The following is a 16684-nucleotide window of genomic DNA, read 5'->3' as shown; positions in this document are numbered from 1 at the left end:
TTTGATCCAAGCTCTCACTTTTCAGTGGATTTGGAAGTCCTCCTTTCCTACTTTAATTAAACTTAAATACTTGAAGTACTAAAGTATAAAAGTTTTGCTTTTAATATATAATCACACCTTCCAGATGGGATGACAGAGCCAATTTATCTTGAATTTTATTTTTAATGTGTATCATGAGTTCTAAGGAACAAAGCACAAATCTGCATTTTTGGAATAAAATTGTGAAATGTAAAAACCCCAAATATTTGCATTATGAACTATTACAGACTATTGCATAAAATCATATAAGAGTTATCTTAGTCTGCCTAAAGTATTGTGGAAAAAAATACCACCATCTTAATTGAGATGTCTTTTCTACTGAATAATTAATAGCTTCAACAAATCTATTTTCACTAAAAGAATTTTTCATTCAAAAGACAGAGCAAGACATAAATGCTTTAGCACAACAGCTGTAGTAATTACAGTACAATTTTGCTGTAAAATCACTACCATCTCAGTGGTTCTGAAGAAAGAATAAAGTACATGTAATGTATACAGCAATGTAAAAAATATGAATAGGGTTTTTATTTAAAACCGCAATACTGCAATTAAAATGTAGGGAAAAAAAATAGGAGTTGCTAGAATTCAGCACTCTGTGTTATGTGTGAAACTAACTTCTGGCATTTGGAATTGTTAAAAATAAATGTTCTGCTGAAGAATTGCCAAATAAAGTATTTCAAAGCAGGTCTTGGTAATGAGAAGTAGAACATCAGATTAGCTTAAACACTTGAGAGCTATATAAATGTTTAAAAGAGGAAAGAATCAAGTGGGTGAACCTTTTCCCTACATTCTTTAAGAATGGTCATAAATAGGATGAAATGTAACATAGCCATTCTTATTTACACATGAGACCTTGATCTAGGATTTGTACATGGGAAACTAAATTTGAATTAGGGTGAGATAAGAAACTGAAATTTACTGTCCTTTAATACCTCCATCTTTGAATACTTCAGGATTCAGTTACCTTAATCAGAAAAAAGACCTTGGACCTCATCAGAAAAAAAAAATACCAAAAAAGTAATTCCTGAACAATATCATGTTAAATCCATTATCAAGCAGATAGTATATATGGTCTATATGCATACTGGTTTTTTGTTCTGGAAACAGTTGTGACAGGAAGTGTAGCAAACCAAATAAAATATCATTTGTAGCTCTATACAGCTGCCATTTTCCTCAGTCTGCAGAGTGCCTGGCACTTCAATATAAAGGGTTCAGGCTTGTAGGCCTGGAAAGTAGATTGGGTTAGAGGCCATTCCTTAGTTCTTGCAGGGTTTTTTGGCCTTAATTCACACAAAAGATTCACAAAATGTTTCTCCTACAAGGCTGTAATATAGAGGTCACCAAGAAGGGACAAGCAGCTGTCTTTACCAGAACTGCCTTTGTTTCCCATGCTGTGCTCAGGACATTGATGAGATCGTGCTCTTACACACCCCACAAAGCTCTTTAACTCATCTGCTTCAATAAGATCTACTAACCCCACCTCCTAATCACATTGTCTTCCCTGATATGAAAACATGCTATTAAACCAACCTGATTATCAGCCTATTGACTAAAAAGGGACTATGTTTTCATAGTTTCCAATTTGTTGATGCTCTGAGTTTGAAATAGAGCATCTCTCAGAAGGTGTTGTCCAGAATCTATCAGCAAAATTGTTACTTTTCTCTTGTTTTGTTTAAAACAAGAAAACTTAGATGTGCCTGTCTATATACACTTTGCACATATTATAATCAGATTAAATTGAAAATTTGGAACCTAGTTCTCAAACTGATCATGACAGTATCCATAGAATATTCACAATCAGAATAACATGGAACATCTTAGTTGCTAAATTATACACTGCCCCATTACTTTCTAAAAGAAGTCCTAAACCAGTCTCAAAATTAGCCACTAATATATCCAGCTATGTTTAATTACCTGTGAAATGACTTGAAAATGTTCTGTTTACCAGAAAGAGCTTTCAGGTGGAAAATTACTGGGCTTCTAGCATGAATTTGTTTATAAGAAAATTTCAAACCCACCTTCTAATGATATAAGGCTCTATCTCTAATGTCTGTCTCTTTTGAGGACATAGAAATTTAAATGTGTCTTTTTCAAAGTGATGACAGTACAACATCCCTGAATGTTCTTCTCTAGGGATGTGAAATCTAACCTGAAAGTTCAACTCGCTTACAGTCATGACTAACATAATTCCCAAATTCTCCCTCATCTTTCATAGCTCTGCTGAATGAATCACTATCCTTCAGTTTCTGTACAAAGCATTGCCATTCCTTTCAAGTTAAGAACTTCGTTGTATTTTAATTTTAAAATAGAAAACTAGTCAGTTCTTGACTCAATATTATAATGTTTGTTTACACACTTAGTAAGGAAGAAGCCTGTGTGTATAAAAGCAAAATAGGTAAAAACAGTTTCTTAGAAAGTGTAACTACATATTATGATTTGCCTGTCATATTCTCAAACAATACATTGTTTTATTTTCCATTATTTTTCAGATCCTTTACTGCAATATGTTTTTTATTGGAATTCTCAGTTTTGAAATCAAATTATTCATTTTGATCTAAAATACCATTACTCAGAGAAGTAAGTCTCCACTTTCAAGGAGAATAGGCCAGTTTTAACAGAGTAGCAAACACTGATCACAAGGGAGTGCTTGGAGGAAGACCATAGAGAAATAATATAGCAAAGTCTACAGCAGGTAAATTTCCTAAAATGAGTGCCTTGTCCAGCAGTCTCCTACCAATACATGCTTTCACCTGCAGATATCCACATGATGTCATGGACATGCAGTGCAGGATGTCCTTGAATAGATGAGGGAAAAGGGAACGTGCAATGCCAATGAACAGCTCGGCTCTGGTGGATGTGGGCTCCCATCTCTGCCTCAGCCAAGCAAACCTCAAAAGGAAGAGCCCAGGGCTCGTGAGAGTGGTTACAGCCTCTCTGCAATTTCACTCTGGAAAGATAATGTGAAAATGACGATGAACCAGGTGGGTATCACCTTTTTGGTCAGCAAATGACAGTGGCTGCTGTGCTTGTTTGGCTTGGACCGCAGGGCAGGGCCTGCCCATCCCCTATGCAGTGGTCAGGAAATTCCCTCTATTTGACCTTACTAGCAAGTGAGCCTTCTAAGCCATTTTATGTATATCTCAGCTCATTAGTTCTGTGGGGTGTGAGGGTTTTTTAATGCCGTATTTCACAATTATTGATTACTAGAGATTCAGGGAAAATTAATTTTTTAGACTATGTGGTTTTTACATGGATTTAAAGATTTGAGGACGCAATTCTGAAAGAATGTGTGAGAGATTTCAGTGTCAACAGTAACCAGGGATTTCCATCTTGTGCAATGATACACACAAAGGGAAAAAACCCAACCAACTTTTCTTACCATTACACCTAAAACAATACAGAAAACTAAAGTGACAGTAAAACTCTCAGATGAACGGTGAATACAGAGCTGAAAACTTTGCTCCAGCTTATTAAAAACTTTGTAGCACCAAATTTATTAGAAGTATTCCCATATAAAAATACATTACACATAAACTGAAGTAGAAAAAGTGTGCTCCCCATGGGGAGTGGGATCAAGCAGAGAAGAGATCTAAATCTATCTTTTTATAAGATCTAAGGCAGATGCAACAGTTGTTAAAATATGTATTTGCTTCCTTTTTAGGAGAGCTGTGTCGAAATGCCTGACTAACTAACTGAGAGTATGCAAAAAATCAGGTAAAAGACTCCCTCTAAAATAAAACTCCAAGTAACACGAAGGAAACATGAAGTGAACATGACAAAGTACAGACACTGACATTTCATAGTAAGTACACTAGCAAAAAATGTTTATGTATTTTTATGAAGAAACTTGCTCAAGGCCCAGAAACATTAAATTAAAATGAGATATGCAGGAACAACTAACGGTGACAAAAAAGCAGACATATGAGCACCCAAAGAAAAACATGTGATCCATGGCATAACTGTTTGAAGATCAAAGGACTTTTAGTATTTTGCATTTTTTTTCTATTAATCTTCAGTTTTCTTTATCTTTGAAATGTGCTGTCTGACAAATGTGATCCTAACACTGCATACATCAGCCTGTATCTTAAAATCCTGCTAATATTCTACTGTTGGATATGTGTTAATGTATTTTACATGAAGAAGAAATGTAAGTAAAAAACAATGTAATAATTTTCCTCTGGTAGATCCTACATCAGGTATTAAAGGAAGGTATTTGTATTATGGTGGATCGGATTTAATGTGAAGTTAATCCAGAGAGTAATTTAAAGTATGCTTTGCCATAAAATAACTGTTTTCTACTCTTAAGATTTTCATTCACTTTGACTAATGTTTTGAGGTCACATCGCTGTACTTAGTTTAAATTTTACTCCAGAATAGTTAATCTCAAACTCTTTTCTGGAATATCCTTAATAAAATTCAAATTGTAGCACCATTAAAAGCACACAAAACAGCAGAGTAAAATATTCTTACAGTACAAAGAAATAAACCTTATCAAAATGATCTGAGAAATTACAGTAACTCTAAAAGAGGATTAATCAAAATAAAATTTAATTAATTTCTGCTCTTACTCAACCACAAAGACTCTGCTAGATTCTGATATATTGAAAAAAGCAGTCTTGGCACCTCTACCACAAACATGCTTACAGAAATGACATTAAAATTTACTAAACTTTCAAGACCTCATTTATGCTATCTAATTGTCTGACATGGGTTTGAATTATTTTTGCAGTAGGAGGAACTAATTAATTTCTTTCAGTGGCAGAATAGCTTGACATGCAGATACATATTTGATTACACATGATGTGAGCCCCCAAATATAACAACATACAATTTAATCCTGCAAATAATTCCTTTATGAGGTGGATTTCTGACTTTTACCCCAGTGATTTATCTCCTCTGACTACAAACCAGACTGTGCTAATGTTTTAAGGCTATAAATCCAGCCTGTGATTCTTTTTCATTAATTACACCAACCTCACAAGTCCAACTGCACTGTGCACCTACTGTTCCTTTTCTTCAGAAGCCTATGAAAGTTGCTGAGTTAAGAGATGGACATTTTTTTAAACAGCAATGATCATTGTTCCATTTATCCCAAGGACACAAGTGCAAAGATTAGACCAACAAAACCTGTATCTTTTCATCTGTTTGCCATTCATCTTTCCATTCCTTCCCACATGCCTCCAGTTCTGATGAGGGATGGGCACTTCCCTGCTCTCGTCACATGCTCCTGCCAGGACTCATGGATGCCCATTCTGCATTTTCATGTGCCACTCATGCTCCTTAACCTCTTTAGCATTCCCTTTAATCCTCGGGCCAGGCATGGCAAACACCGACTTTGCCCCTCTAGACCTTCCTCACTTTATTCCTCACTATATTCCTTGACACTTTTGCTCTAAACTAAGCCTGGCCTTTCTATTTTCATTTCTTGGTGTCTGCCTGAGGTTTTTTCCTGCCATTCAACTCCCTGCACTCACACAGTCATGCCAAAGTGATGAACTGAAGAGTAACATCATTAAGAGGGAATTTTTGCTCATCTTGCCTTGCTCCTACAAAATATCTTACAGATATCTGTATAGATCCCATAGCGAGGAATTTTATTAGTACCCAGTTTCAGTTTATAAGTATTATTTGATACATTTTTTTCCCGTATTTATCTATAATATAAAAGAAACACTCTTGAAAATATATAGCAGTCAAGTCATTAGCTTGCTACAGATCAGTCTTCTGAGTCCAGCTCTAACAATGATACAGGTATTTTTTGTTATATTTAATTGATAGAAACCAAGTAAACATGAAATATCATATGTACTCTAAGGCTGAGGGCGCTGTTTCCTAGATCCTCACCACTCAACTATATAATGCTGATGCCAGGAACAGTGTTAGGCACCACAGGTCAGAATTTTAGGTGGCATGAATCTCACAGAACACAGAACAGTTCAATTAGTTTACAAGAGACACACGCTTTCTATCACATTTTAGTACAATGGCATGTAAAAACAAAATTAGTGTTTTCTAAATGAAGAGTATCTGTACTGTTTTTTTTTTATATTCAAAGTTTCATTACAAAGCCATTAACAACTTCAGTTATGAAGACAGGTAAGAGTAGTTTAGAAATTCATTAATACCTCATGCATATGATAAAGATGCACAGATTAACAGTTCATGAAGGATATTTTACTGCTGTCACCAGTGACACACAGTTCGTGCTTCAAATGCACTAAATTAATTTGCAGTGCTCTTCAGAAACATTTCAGTCCTGAAAATACCTAAAGCAGCTGAGCCAAGCGACTGGTGTCAGTAAGGCAGGACTCTGGGACTTGCAAGACACAACAGCTCTCCCACGCACAGAGGAGGGATTCATTATACAAGTATTTCTCAAACAACACGAGTCCCAAGCTGTCTCATACTGTATCCACATTTCATATCCAGACTGCTGGAACTCGTGACTTAGCACTAAACTTCATTGGGAAGAACCTTCCCTTTCCTCGCCCCAGTCTTGTTACACATCGAGAACCAACTTGATCAGGATGGTTGGTTCCTGTTGAAATGCTGGATAACCTCTTACAAGCTCCAAGTTCTAAATTTGGTACATGCCAGAATGATTTTGAAATTACATGACATATTCTTAGAGGAAAACACATAATCTTTAACAAAATAATTATTTGATATGGTAATCTTTTGATGCAGGCACCGTTTCACTCCAACAGATATCTACTAGCAGAAGGATAAAAAAATATGTCTTAAACTACCAGTTTTAGGTGTCTCATAATCAAATTTTCCTTTCATTGGTGGTGAAATAAATGCTACCTTAAGCCTCACTGTGTTTTTCAGTAGCATCTCTTATAACAGTGTAAATTTAATACATGTTAGGCCTAGATCTGCTTTGGAAATTATAATTACTTTTTTTTTAGATTTGCTCCAGTGTCTTCTTGTGATAAATAAGGTTGGTTTTGAGTTGCCTTTCTGAATCTTGTCAGCACTTCCCAATCCCACATTTGTACAAGTGTGGCACTTTTCCAAAACATATTGTCTCATAAATCTTATTTAAATAGAAAAATCCTTAAACAGTATTTTACAGACCTACATCAGTGAATGAAGTTGGAAACTTTTCTTTTATAAATAGGATTATAGGAGCTCCATAAAAGTCAGTTAAGAGATTTTTCAGACCTTTGAGACATTTTGAATTTTAAAAAGAAAATAAGATAAATATACCATGATAATTCTATTCGTGATGCTTACAGATTTTCTATTTATTAGACCTGTCATTACATTTAACTATCTGCTCATAATTATTAAAAAGACAAACACTGTTGTAAGATGGATTAATGATGTTGTGTTTTCTCTAATAACAACAAAAATTCTCAGCAGTTATTCTGCTGATTGGATTACACAATATAATTATGTGATCTGTAAGAACATTTACAGCAGCCTCCTATAAAACCGGACTACTTTTATTTAGATACTAGATTTTCCTATCCTTCTAAAATCTAAAATGAGAATGTCTAATTTTGTACTAATGTTACAGTGGTTCTCCTAAAGTTACCTGTTCCATTCCATGTTCAGATTTGACACAATTGTAGTATTTCACATTTATGTTTACAATAAGGCTATAGGTACTCATATAACTTAATACAGAAAACAAAAGCACAAAAACATTGCAGATCTTTCAATATACCCCTGAAAGAAAACAAAAAAAAGCTATTTCCAAATAATATAGATTTCATTAAGTAGGCTATAAGTATGGATGATTTTTTTCAAGCAAAATTTCACTGAGAAGTGTACAGTAGATTTTAGGTTTGAGTAACTGGCATTTCCTTATGAGAAGTAAGACTGTATGTTGCCAAAAAACTCTTATCAGCAGAGCACAGAGCAGTGGAAGCCTTTTGCAGTCACTTTATTTTTTTCTCAACGTTCAGAGTGGTCCATGACAGAAGTGCTTTATGCCTTCAGCAGCTGATTCTCACATGCATCATCTGATAAGGACCATCTGATAAGGATTGTTCTGTTGCTCTACATCACTGAGTACACTAGACCTCTGCTTAGCTGACGTAATCCAGATCAGCCAATTCCCAAATATCTGCTTTATCAGGGAGCCTTCAGCAGCCCAACAACAGTCCCCAGCCTGCTCCTAGTTCCCAGTCTTACAGATTTGATAATCTGGGCCCTCAGACCAGGACACCAGAATGGAATAAGAACCAGGATGTCCAGCTATGAAAATAAGCATATTAATTCACCATCCTGTAGTTTCTTCACGCACATAATTAAGGCAATTGACTCATCTTTTCACAGAGGAGCAGGTAGTAAAGCACTGACAGAGAAGGAGGAAGAGAAATCATATATGTAAAAATTCACAAGGAAAATAAATGAACATATAAAGTTTCCATTTATGTTCCTTTCAACAAAATTAAATTTCCTCTTACAGCTAAGCAATAAATTATTATCAACATCATTTTAAACTACTGTGAACCTTTTCAACTCCAAGAAAGGATGACAAAATCCATATTTTTTAAGCTCAGACCACCTCAAAAAAGAGCTATTTGCAAAAGAATATATATGCATTATAACTATAATACCTCAGCTGGTTTCATTTCTAAGAGAAAAGAATAATTATTCCCTTCAAAGTTTAATCTAGTGCTGCATTTGGCTCTGTGGAGCCAACTATACTGGCCACAAAACTGCCATCTCAGGACAGATGCCTCATGCTGGAGACTTTTGTCTTGTACAAAAGTACCTGATCTAAAGATCTGCTCACCCCAACAGATTTGAATTTCTGCATTGTATACCTCTTTCACAGAAATACAATCAATATTAATTATTATATTTAGCAAATACTGTTTCTATATCACCAATGTATGTTTAAAAGTCAAATATTCTTGGTGGGATTATTGGATGTGTTAAAAAAGATAAAGATTCTAGAGAACTGGACCATAATCTACTATATGGAAATTGTAAAGGTACTTGAAGGCAGAATGTAGATTTTTGTTCCTGTTTTGTTCAGTCATTTTTGACAGAATGACAGAAAATTTCAGTTCAGTTCTTTCTCTCCAGAGAGGCACACATCAATTGACAATATCTATAAATATCAGAAAGAAAGAAACACTATGTTAAACTGCTTGAAGAATCATAACTGGCATGAGACAGCTGGCCATTGGTACCAGTTGCAGAGTTCAAAAAATGGAAATATCTGGGACAAAAAACAAAAAAACAAAAACGAAACACCAACAAAGAATAAAAACCACTGTCACAGTAAATTAATAATTTTCTTTTCATGCCTTTTCTTTGAGATGTGTTTCTACACTTTACTGTACAGGATGCACCTCCAAGGCATTGCCTATACCTGGTGTACTGGAGGAATTGGCTTCCTCCCATGACCCAACAAACACTGCCAGGATTTACTTTGCTGCCTTTCACAAGTGAGGTCAAAGGAAAGGAGCCAACCTACAGGACAATCTAGTCTGTCTTCAGGTTTGAGGTTTGGCACACATTTCAGCTCTTGATATTATGTTAGAACAAAAACCTTAAATGAGAATTGAAAAAGTATTAACAAAATGGATAATTAACTGTAGATGGTGGAGAAGCAGCATTCACAATAAACTATTATATACCACAAGTGCTACCAATACCCATCTCAAGCCAGGAAATGCTTAAGGAATAACAGAAATGTCCCTCTTATACTGATTTTGCTCTAAATCCTCGGCATCTAAAGTCATGCCACCAGTTCAGCCTGCAGCCTTTGTATGTTCAAAAGCCATCTCACTGGGAATGCTCTAGCCTGGTTTTCTGTCTTGTTCTCTGAACTAGAAAGAAAAGCAGTGTAGGCACAGAACTAAGGAGAGGATTACAAACTGATTAAATGTACACAGAATACAATAAAAGAGACAGATTTTCCATTTCCAGCAGCCAAAAAACCAAATCAACCTCTTTAAAAAGCTGCTTAGGTCATCTGCAAAGCTTTCTATATAGTAAAGAATTGAATTATGGTTTCCTGTTCTTCTATTTGTTGTCTTTGGTCACCACCCAGGTGCATGGAAAAGTTTTCAATGTTTATCCCTGAAAAAAAGAAAATTCTTGGGAGCTACAAGCTGGCTAGCTCCTTTAGAAGGAAGAAGTGGATTTGCTTAATGTAGTTCTGGCACACAAAACATAAATCTGGTTTCAGAAAGAGATGCTGTATAATCTAGTCTTTTGCTTCTTTCACAAATTGCATGCTGCCAGAATTGACAGAAGATTTTACAATCCCTGAAGTGCAAAGCCTTCTGTGCAAAAATATACATGCTCATTTTTAGTTATCGGCTTTAAAAGTTGTGTGGCTTTGTTTCTGTAATATTGTGAACAAGACAAATTTGGAATGGTCTGTCATTTATTAAAGTTCCTGTCAAGAAGAGTAGCTGCCTAGCCAGAGCACTCAGAGAGGGAGAGCTCAGTTCTGTACATTTTACCCACTACAGTCAGCAATTACGTGTGCAAGCAGTTCCATTAGCAGCCAGAGGAAGACGATGTAATTACAGATTTGTACAACTTGGCCTCAGAACAAAACAAAAACAAAACCAGGAGCTTAATCAGTCATTTTATATATTAATCATACATCATGCCCAGAAACAGGAGGCTCAAATCGGTTCTCTAAGACAGGCATCTTGCTGCAGTGGAGATGCCCTGGAGTATCTCACCTGGTCGCCAGCTGCTGCTCCAGAAGAGCACAGGTGTCCTGCTGGTCCTGGGTCATATTTGCCAGCCCTGGGTGGATGTCTCAGGCACCCCTGGGTATCTCAAATGGCACTAGATACCTGTATCTGATGTAAGCCTAGGCTGTCACTTCTGTACAGGTAAAGCAGACACACGCTCCTTCAGGCAGAAGATATTCAGTTCAGAAATCACTGAAATCTACTTGAAGATAAGCCAGAGAAGGGTTACATTTCTTAGAGACAGAGAGTGTGTGGGCTGGTGCTACTGCTGCAGTATGACATAAAAAGCCTGGTCTCGTACATGTGTCGTGAGGAGAACAGAAAAAAGAGAGAAAGCCAGAGCAAGCACATATATACTGCAGTCTTCTGACATGTCAGGAGCACAGTTACCCCTTTTTTTATATGATTCTTCCCCTTTTGTGACATTATAACCTCATTTAGCAAAGGAGGTCTCACCACTTCTACCGCACACAGGTTTTGGTCCATTTCTCAGTCAAGTGTGATGCCTAAGTAACATGAATAGGAAAGCAACACACATTCTTAACTCCACAACTTAACACCACATACATTTTTACACCACCAGAATGGCAGTAAAGGAGCAGAGATTAAGTTCACCTCCCACTGCTGGGCAAATAACGTACTGGCCATAATATAAATGGGAACCAAACCAATCAGATAAAATCTATGGCAATGTTTTTGTTTTCTCAGATCAACTCTGTTCTCCTATTTTGGACCATATTTTGTAATCCAGCTTATTAGTTACTAGGTCTGACTACAGGGTTACCCAGGGAACATGTGAGTGCTCCAGTGTAACAACTCCCTCCTCCTCTTTCCTGTCTCCCAGTACTAAATCTTCCCAGTCACTTCTCTCTCCCTTCCAAACCAAGGACACTGTGGATTCCTGGGGAGAGACCAGCTGAGATTTTTTTTCCACAGTCAGCTGTGTGAGATGGTACCTGACCCCTCCAAAACAACTGACATCACTGCTTATCACAAACAAAGCTGGAATTCAGCCTCTCACCTGTCTTTCTCTTGGTATTAGCTCTTTTGACCTTAAAATCCCCCCAGATAACATCCATTTTCATGTGAGGACAGAAAAGGAACTAAAGGATAAACTTGTTTAAATGTGATGGTTATCTCAAAGCAAATTTTCAGAAATGAGCTAATCGTAAAAAGCTACATAAAATGAGAGTATCTTAAAAGACAGTTTATCAACATATCCTCTATTAAAATAATCCAAAAGATAATGGAAAAATAGTTTATCGTGTACAATCACAATTTTTAGGCTCTATGATTGTATGTGAGGTCCAAAACATTTAATTTGCAAAACAATAATACTTTTAGAGAGTTCAAATTGTGTAAGTAAGGTGGACACTGGACTTTGAGACATGTATTTTTATGTTGTGCTAACACAGCTGGAGAAAAAGAATCAGCATCTGACAAAAAAACAACTGAATGGTCATTTAAATGGCTAATTACCAAAATTCTGCCTGGACTTAATGACACTGCATCTGCATTCCTATTCTGACTAGACCACAGGGTTTTCAAAGGTCTGTCTGACAGGAGGTACATGTCTTAGCTTTCCTCAGCTCCAGTTCCATTTATACAAAACTACAGATGCTAGTTTATGTAGGATACTTTATACCATGGGCCAATAAGAGGAACTTATTAAACTAATCACAGTAACTTTCCTAAGATCTTCCTTCCTTCCTAAGATGTGTGTAGAATTTACAGCCACCTCAACAGTGTCCCTGCTATTTGCCATGACCAGGGTACAAGTACCATTCTCTAAGGGATGATCACAAGTATAAGTATATAAGTATATATAAGGATGATAAGTAATACTTATGACTTTTCCATTTCCCAATGTTCTGAAAATCATTAGAAATTTATGAATACCGTTATGCAGGTATGAACCGACCCAGTACCATTGCACACAACACCCTGATGCATAAAGTCTTTGTACCTTTTTCTTTTTCAAAGAAAACACCATTTGTCAACACAATTTCACTTCATCCACACCAAACAAGAAAACAAATGTGTTCAGGCTATGGAAAACATCTGTGATAGCTATGCAAGTATTTAATGTAGCAGCTTTATAAATTCACACAAAGCTAGTTTTGAGATTCTTATCAAAGAAGGTGGCAATTCTCTTTTACCTCTATTCACTCAACACTGTAAAAAATGAGATACAACCATCTTAGGCTTTAGAGAGAATCCAGCTACTAGAAGTTATTTGATTTGGCTCTGGCCTATGGCATGACTATTGCCATATAGAAGTTTTCTCATAAAAAGTCATCATAAAAGTAATATAAATAAACATGCTCTTCTATCTTTATACAATCTATTCCATTAAAACTAGACTAGTACTTTATTTTTTAGGAAACCATCAAAACATAAAAAGAGCCTATAAGACAGAGCAAGAAACTGTCCTGTCAATAACTGAGGCATCTGTTTCAGCCCTTTTAAAATCCCAATGACTTTCCGAGATTCTTACCCACTTAAAGACAACAGAAGAGCCCCTGGCCCCACACAGTGGGGCAGCTGCACAACAGACACCTGAACACAGATGACATAGCACTGAGACAAAATTTTTCATGCTTCTGAGAACACTTTGCTCTGGTGCAAATCTGTAATTGCAATATTTGCAGTTTTACAAAGGAAAGAAGTCCTATTTGTTAAATCAGGAAGCCTCATTTATGAACAATGCAAAAATTTTCAAATAATGCCAGTTATTCTATGGGGTTTTTGCTGTAGAAATGCACAGCATACCATATCACGTCACTGGAGCCCAAAATAAAACCTTCCCAGAAACCCAAGTGCCCTATAATACTAATTTTAAGAGATTCCAAAGTTATTCCAAGTAAATGGTTTTATCTAAATTTAGTTATTAGCCCCCATAGTCAAACTGAATTTGGAAAAGGTTGTATGTTTGGGGTAAACATAAGGAACACCATGAAACATCATGTTTTCTCTGTGCATCACATGAGTTGTAGCTCACTGAATGTCAGCTAAAAGGTACACCTAAAGGTTAAGAGGATATTCTTTTTTCACTTGTGATTCTGCCTTGACACCAAATTCCCAATAGCTGTACAAATCCTTCTTACCACTCAGTGAGCTCTGAAAAGATTCTCCACAGCAATATATCTGAGTGTCTTTCTAGAGATTAAAAAGGCATTTGTTAGTCAGATAAGACCAAAGGGCTCATTCAGGAATCACTCACTATGGCATATTCATGCTATTATAGCTTTGCATAAGTACCAGATACAACTGGCATTACTGAAATTTAGCCATAATAACAGGTAGCAAAAAAAAAGAAGGAAAAATAGAAATAAAAAGAACAGGTGCATCAACAGAGGAGCATAACAGTAGTAAAAAATGTATGAAAGTTCCCATGACTTTTCCTGTTTTCTAAGGAAAAAGTGAAAAGATCAAAGTCCCATCATGCTGTTTCCTGAGACAATTACTGTTGTAACTGTTTAATATTTAACTGCCCTGCCACTTCTGACATACTTTCTGCTGAAAGATGCATTTATTTATTTACTGTGACGGAGCCTGTTGGGTTGAGGCAGTTGAACAGAAAACTTCAATTCAGCTGGGACAGGGCAGCTGCAAAGTCCTTGGAGTGCTGAAGTCTCATGGGTCCTGACAGGAATTCCCTTCCAGGTCAGGGGCAGTCATACCCTTCACATTCCTCAGCAAGAGGAATTTTGTAACAGGAAGGTAAAGTACAAAAAATTATCTCGAGAACAAGTGAAAAAACCCTAACATTGATATTTTGTAGTTACTAAGCAAGGACATCCAGTGCAAGGGAAATTTTTATCTTTCTCATCTTCACATCTTGTAATTTTTATCGATTTAAACAAGGAGAGGTTGTGACATTAAAACTATGACTCTGACCTGATGACTTTCAAATAAAAAGACATAAACTAGCTTTATGCTCAGTTTTAATTTAGAAAGTATTTATGGAAATTTGAAAAACAGAGATAAAAATATGGTGATTTTAGGTTACTTAGCACTTTTAGAAATAGTCTATAATTTTATGGAAAATGTCAAATCTCATTTTTGAATTTTCTAAAATCAAAAGTAAGTTTTGACTTAAAAGAGGGGATTAAAAAAATCCAAGCACATTCTCACATAGGAAACATATGCTATGCAAAAGAAACCATTTTGTTGAAAACAATCATAAAAATAGAAATCTATCAAACATCAAATGGCTCAAAAGAAATACATTTAGAAGAAATCTGTAATTTGTCACATTTCATCATTTAGAATTGCAAGTTAAAAGCTCTACAGAATCAGCAACAAGTTATTAAATCTTTTATAACTTGCATACTCTGCTCTGTCCTCACCCTAAATATGCCACCTCAGAAAGGGTTGCTTTATTGTCAATGAAATATGAAAAGCTGACTCCATTAATAATCTATTATAATTTAATGGATTCCTACCAATTTTTTATCGCTGGGTAAAGGAGGTTCTGTTATCTTTCTGCAATTTCAAGCTTCTACATCTACCTTGCTTCTCTACTCAATCTTGAGCAAAAGACTGCAATGCATATAAATAAATGCAGTAATAAGTGGTCCTTCATATTTTGTAATGAATACATGATTAAGAGTTTCTATGCTGAATAAATACAACCAGTAGGTTATCTAGGCTTTCCTAACCTGTTTTCCTTTAAATGTTGAAAATTTAAAATTAAAAATTTATCCACTAAATGTGTTTCAATCCCAAGGCAGGCACTAAAAGCTAGAAGTAAACTTACATATAAGCTTGTTTGTCAGAGACACATGCATTTCCATCATTATGACAATTTATGACAATATACTTAATATCTAGTGAATTAACTTCTTCATTTTTGCTAACATGTTTTATTTGCATAAAAATTAGCTGGGTTAAAATGTTAAAGCAGAAAACAAACTCTACTGACAAAGCAGAAGAGCCTGGAAATGTGGAGTTGTATTTAGTAGAAGAGATTATATTTTCATAGCACTTTCTATCCAAGGATATTGTGACATTTTATAAACAAGCTGAGACTTACACACCAAATTTTATCTCTGTTCTACAAATAGGGGTTCTGAGGAACATGAGTAGATAGGTACAGGGGTCATGGGAAATGGGACACAACTCTCTTGGCTCACATGCCTATTCCTGCCCTCTGTGCCTGGCGTTTCTCCTGCAAGCTGAAAATCCAGCAGGGAGTTGGTGCCACTGTCCAAAACTCCAGCCTCAAAACACCGCAGTGACTGACCACTGCAAAGTACCTGTCTGGCCAAACCTCGCTTTTAAACCAAGCTCAAGGCTTTTCCTACAAGTTCCACTCCTGATGTTTGCATTCATCATTCTGCTGAATTCTGTTTTATTTAACACGGTCATAAGAATGTCTAGCTTAAAAACCATAGATAATGGTTTCAGATGAGTTAATTGCTCCAAACCTATGAGATGGTTAAATGGGAATATAGAGCTCAATTAAAATGCCCTGAGTCATTGCAAAATGCAAACATTCCTTTACTTTGGAAAGTTACATATTTTACCTCTTTTCTTTCCTTGCTGCATAGCTCAGGTAAATGACAAACAGCCCATATTGTAACTGTTACAATACAATGGATCCATATTTGCAGGTGACTAACTGATTTGTTGAACAAACCACAATACTAATATCAGTTAAGAAAAAAATGAGAAAAAAGGTTGACATTTTCAGTAAGGCATTTGATTAAAGCAATCGTTTCATGCCTGCTGCAACATTTGATGGCATTGCTTAATGCAGATTTCTCCCAATTAAATCAAAGATCAATGAACGGACAAAGTGCATCAACTTGCAAAAAATTTTTAAATTGTCATTTTTATTTTAACTTTGGTAGTGAATTTTTTTTTCTCTTTTTTTAAAGTGCAGAAGTACAAGTACTTGCTAGGTAAGGCAAATTTATCACTCAGTGTAAGGAAATTTGAAGGATAGCAAAAGAGCA

At 35.9% G+C, this 16684-nt stretch overlaps 1 protein-coding gene across 11 annotated transcripts in view; it reads right to left on the bottom strand.

Moving 5' to 3' along the window:
• PDE1A (phosphodiesterase 1A) overlaps positions 1-16684 on the bottom strand; it is a 144710-nt gene that overhangs the window by 63038 nt on the left and 64988 nt on the right. For 2 of the 11 annotated variants that reach the window (XM_088167935.1, XM_088167939.1), the window contains exon 1: positions 10707-10932. The exons of the other annotated variants lie outside the window; for them this stretch is intronic. In XM_088167935.1, the coding sequence (XP_088024061.1) occupies positions 10707-10762 (56 nt within the window). In that variant the 5' untranslated portion in view covers positions 10763-10932. Of the gene's footprint in view, positions 1-10706; positions 10933-16684 lie in introns of those variants that run through there. 11 annotated transcript variants of the gene reach the window in all.

This window comes from Sturnus vulgaris, chromosome 7 (genome assembly GCF_052056855.1).
Source record: "Sturnus vulgaris isolate bStuVul1 chromosome 7, bStuVul1.hap1, whole genome shotgun sequence".
Classification (NCBI taxonomy): domain Eukaryota; kingdom Metazoa; phylum Chordata; class Aves; order Passeriformes; family Sturnidae; genus Sturnus; species Sturnus vulgaris.
Note: the sequence above shows the minus strand (reverse complement) of the source record. Positions and strands in the feature narration are given on the sequence as shown.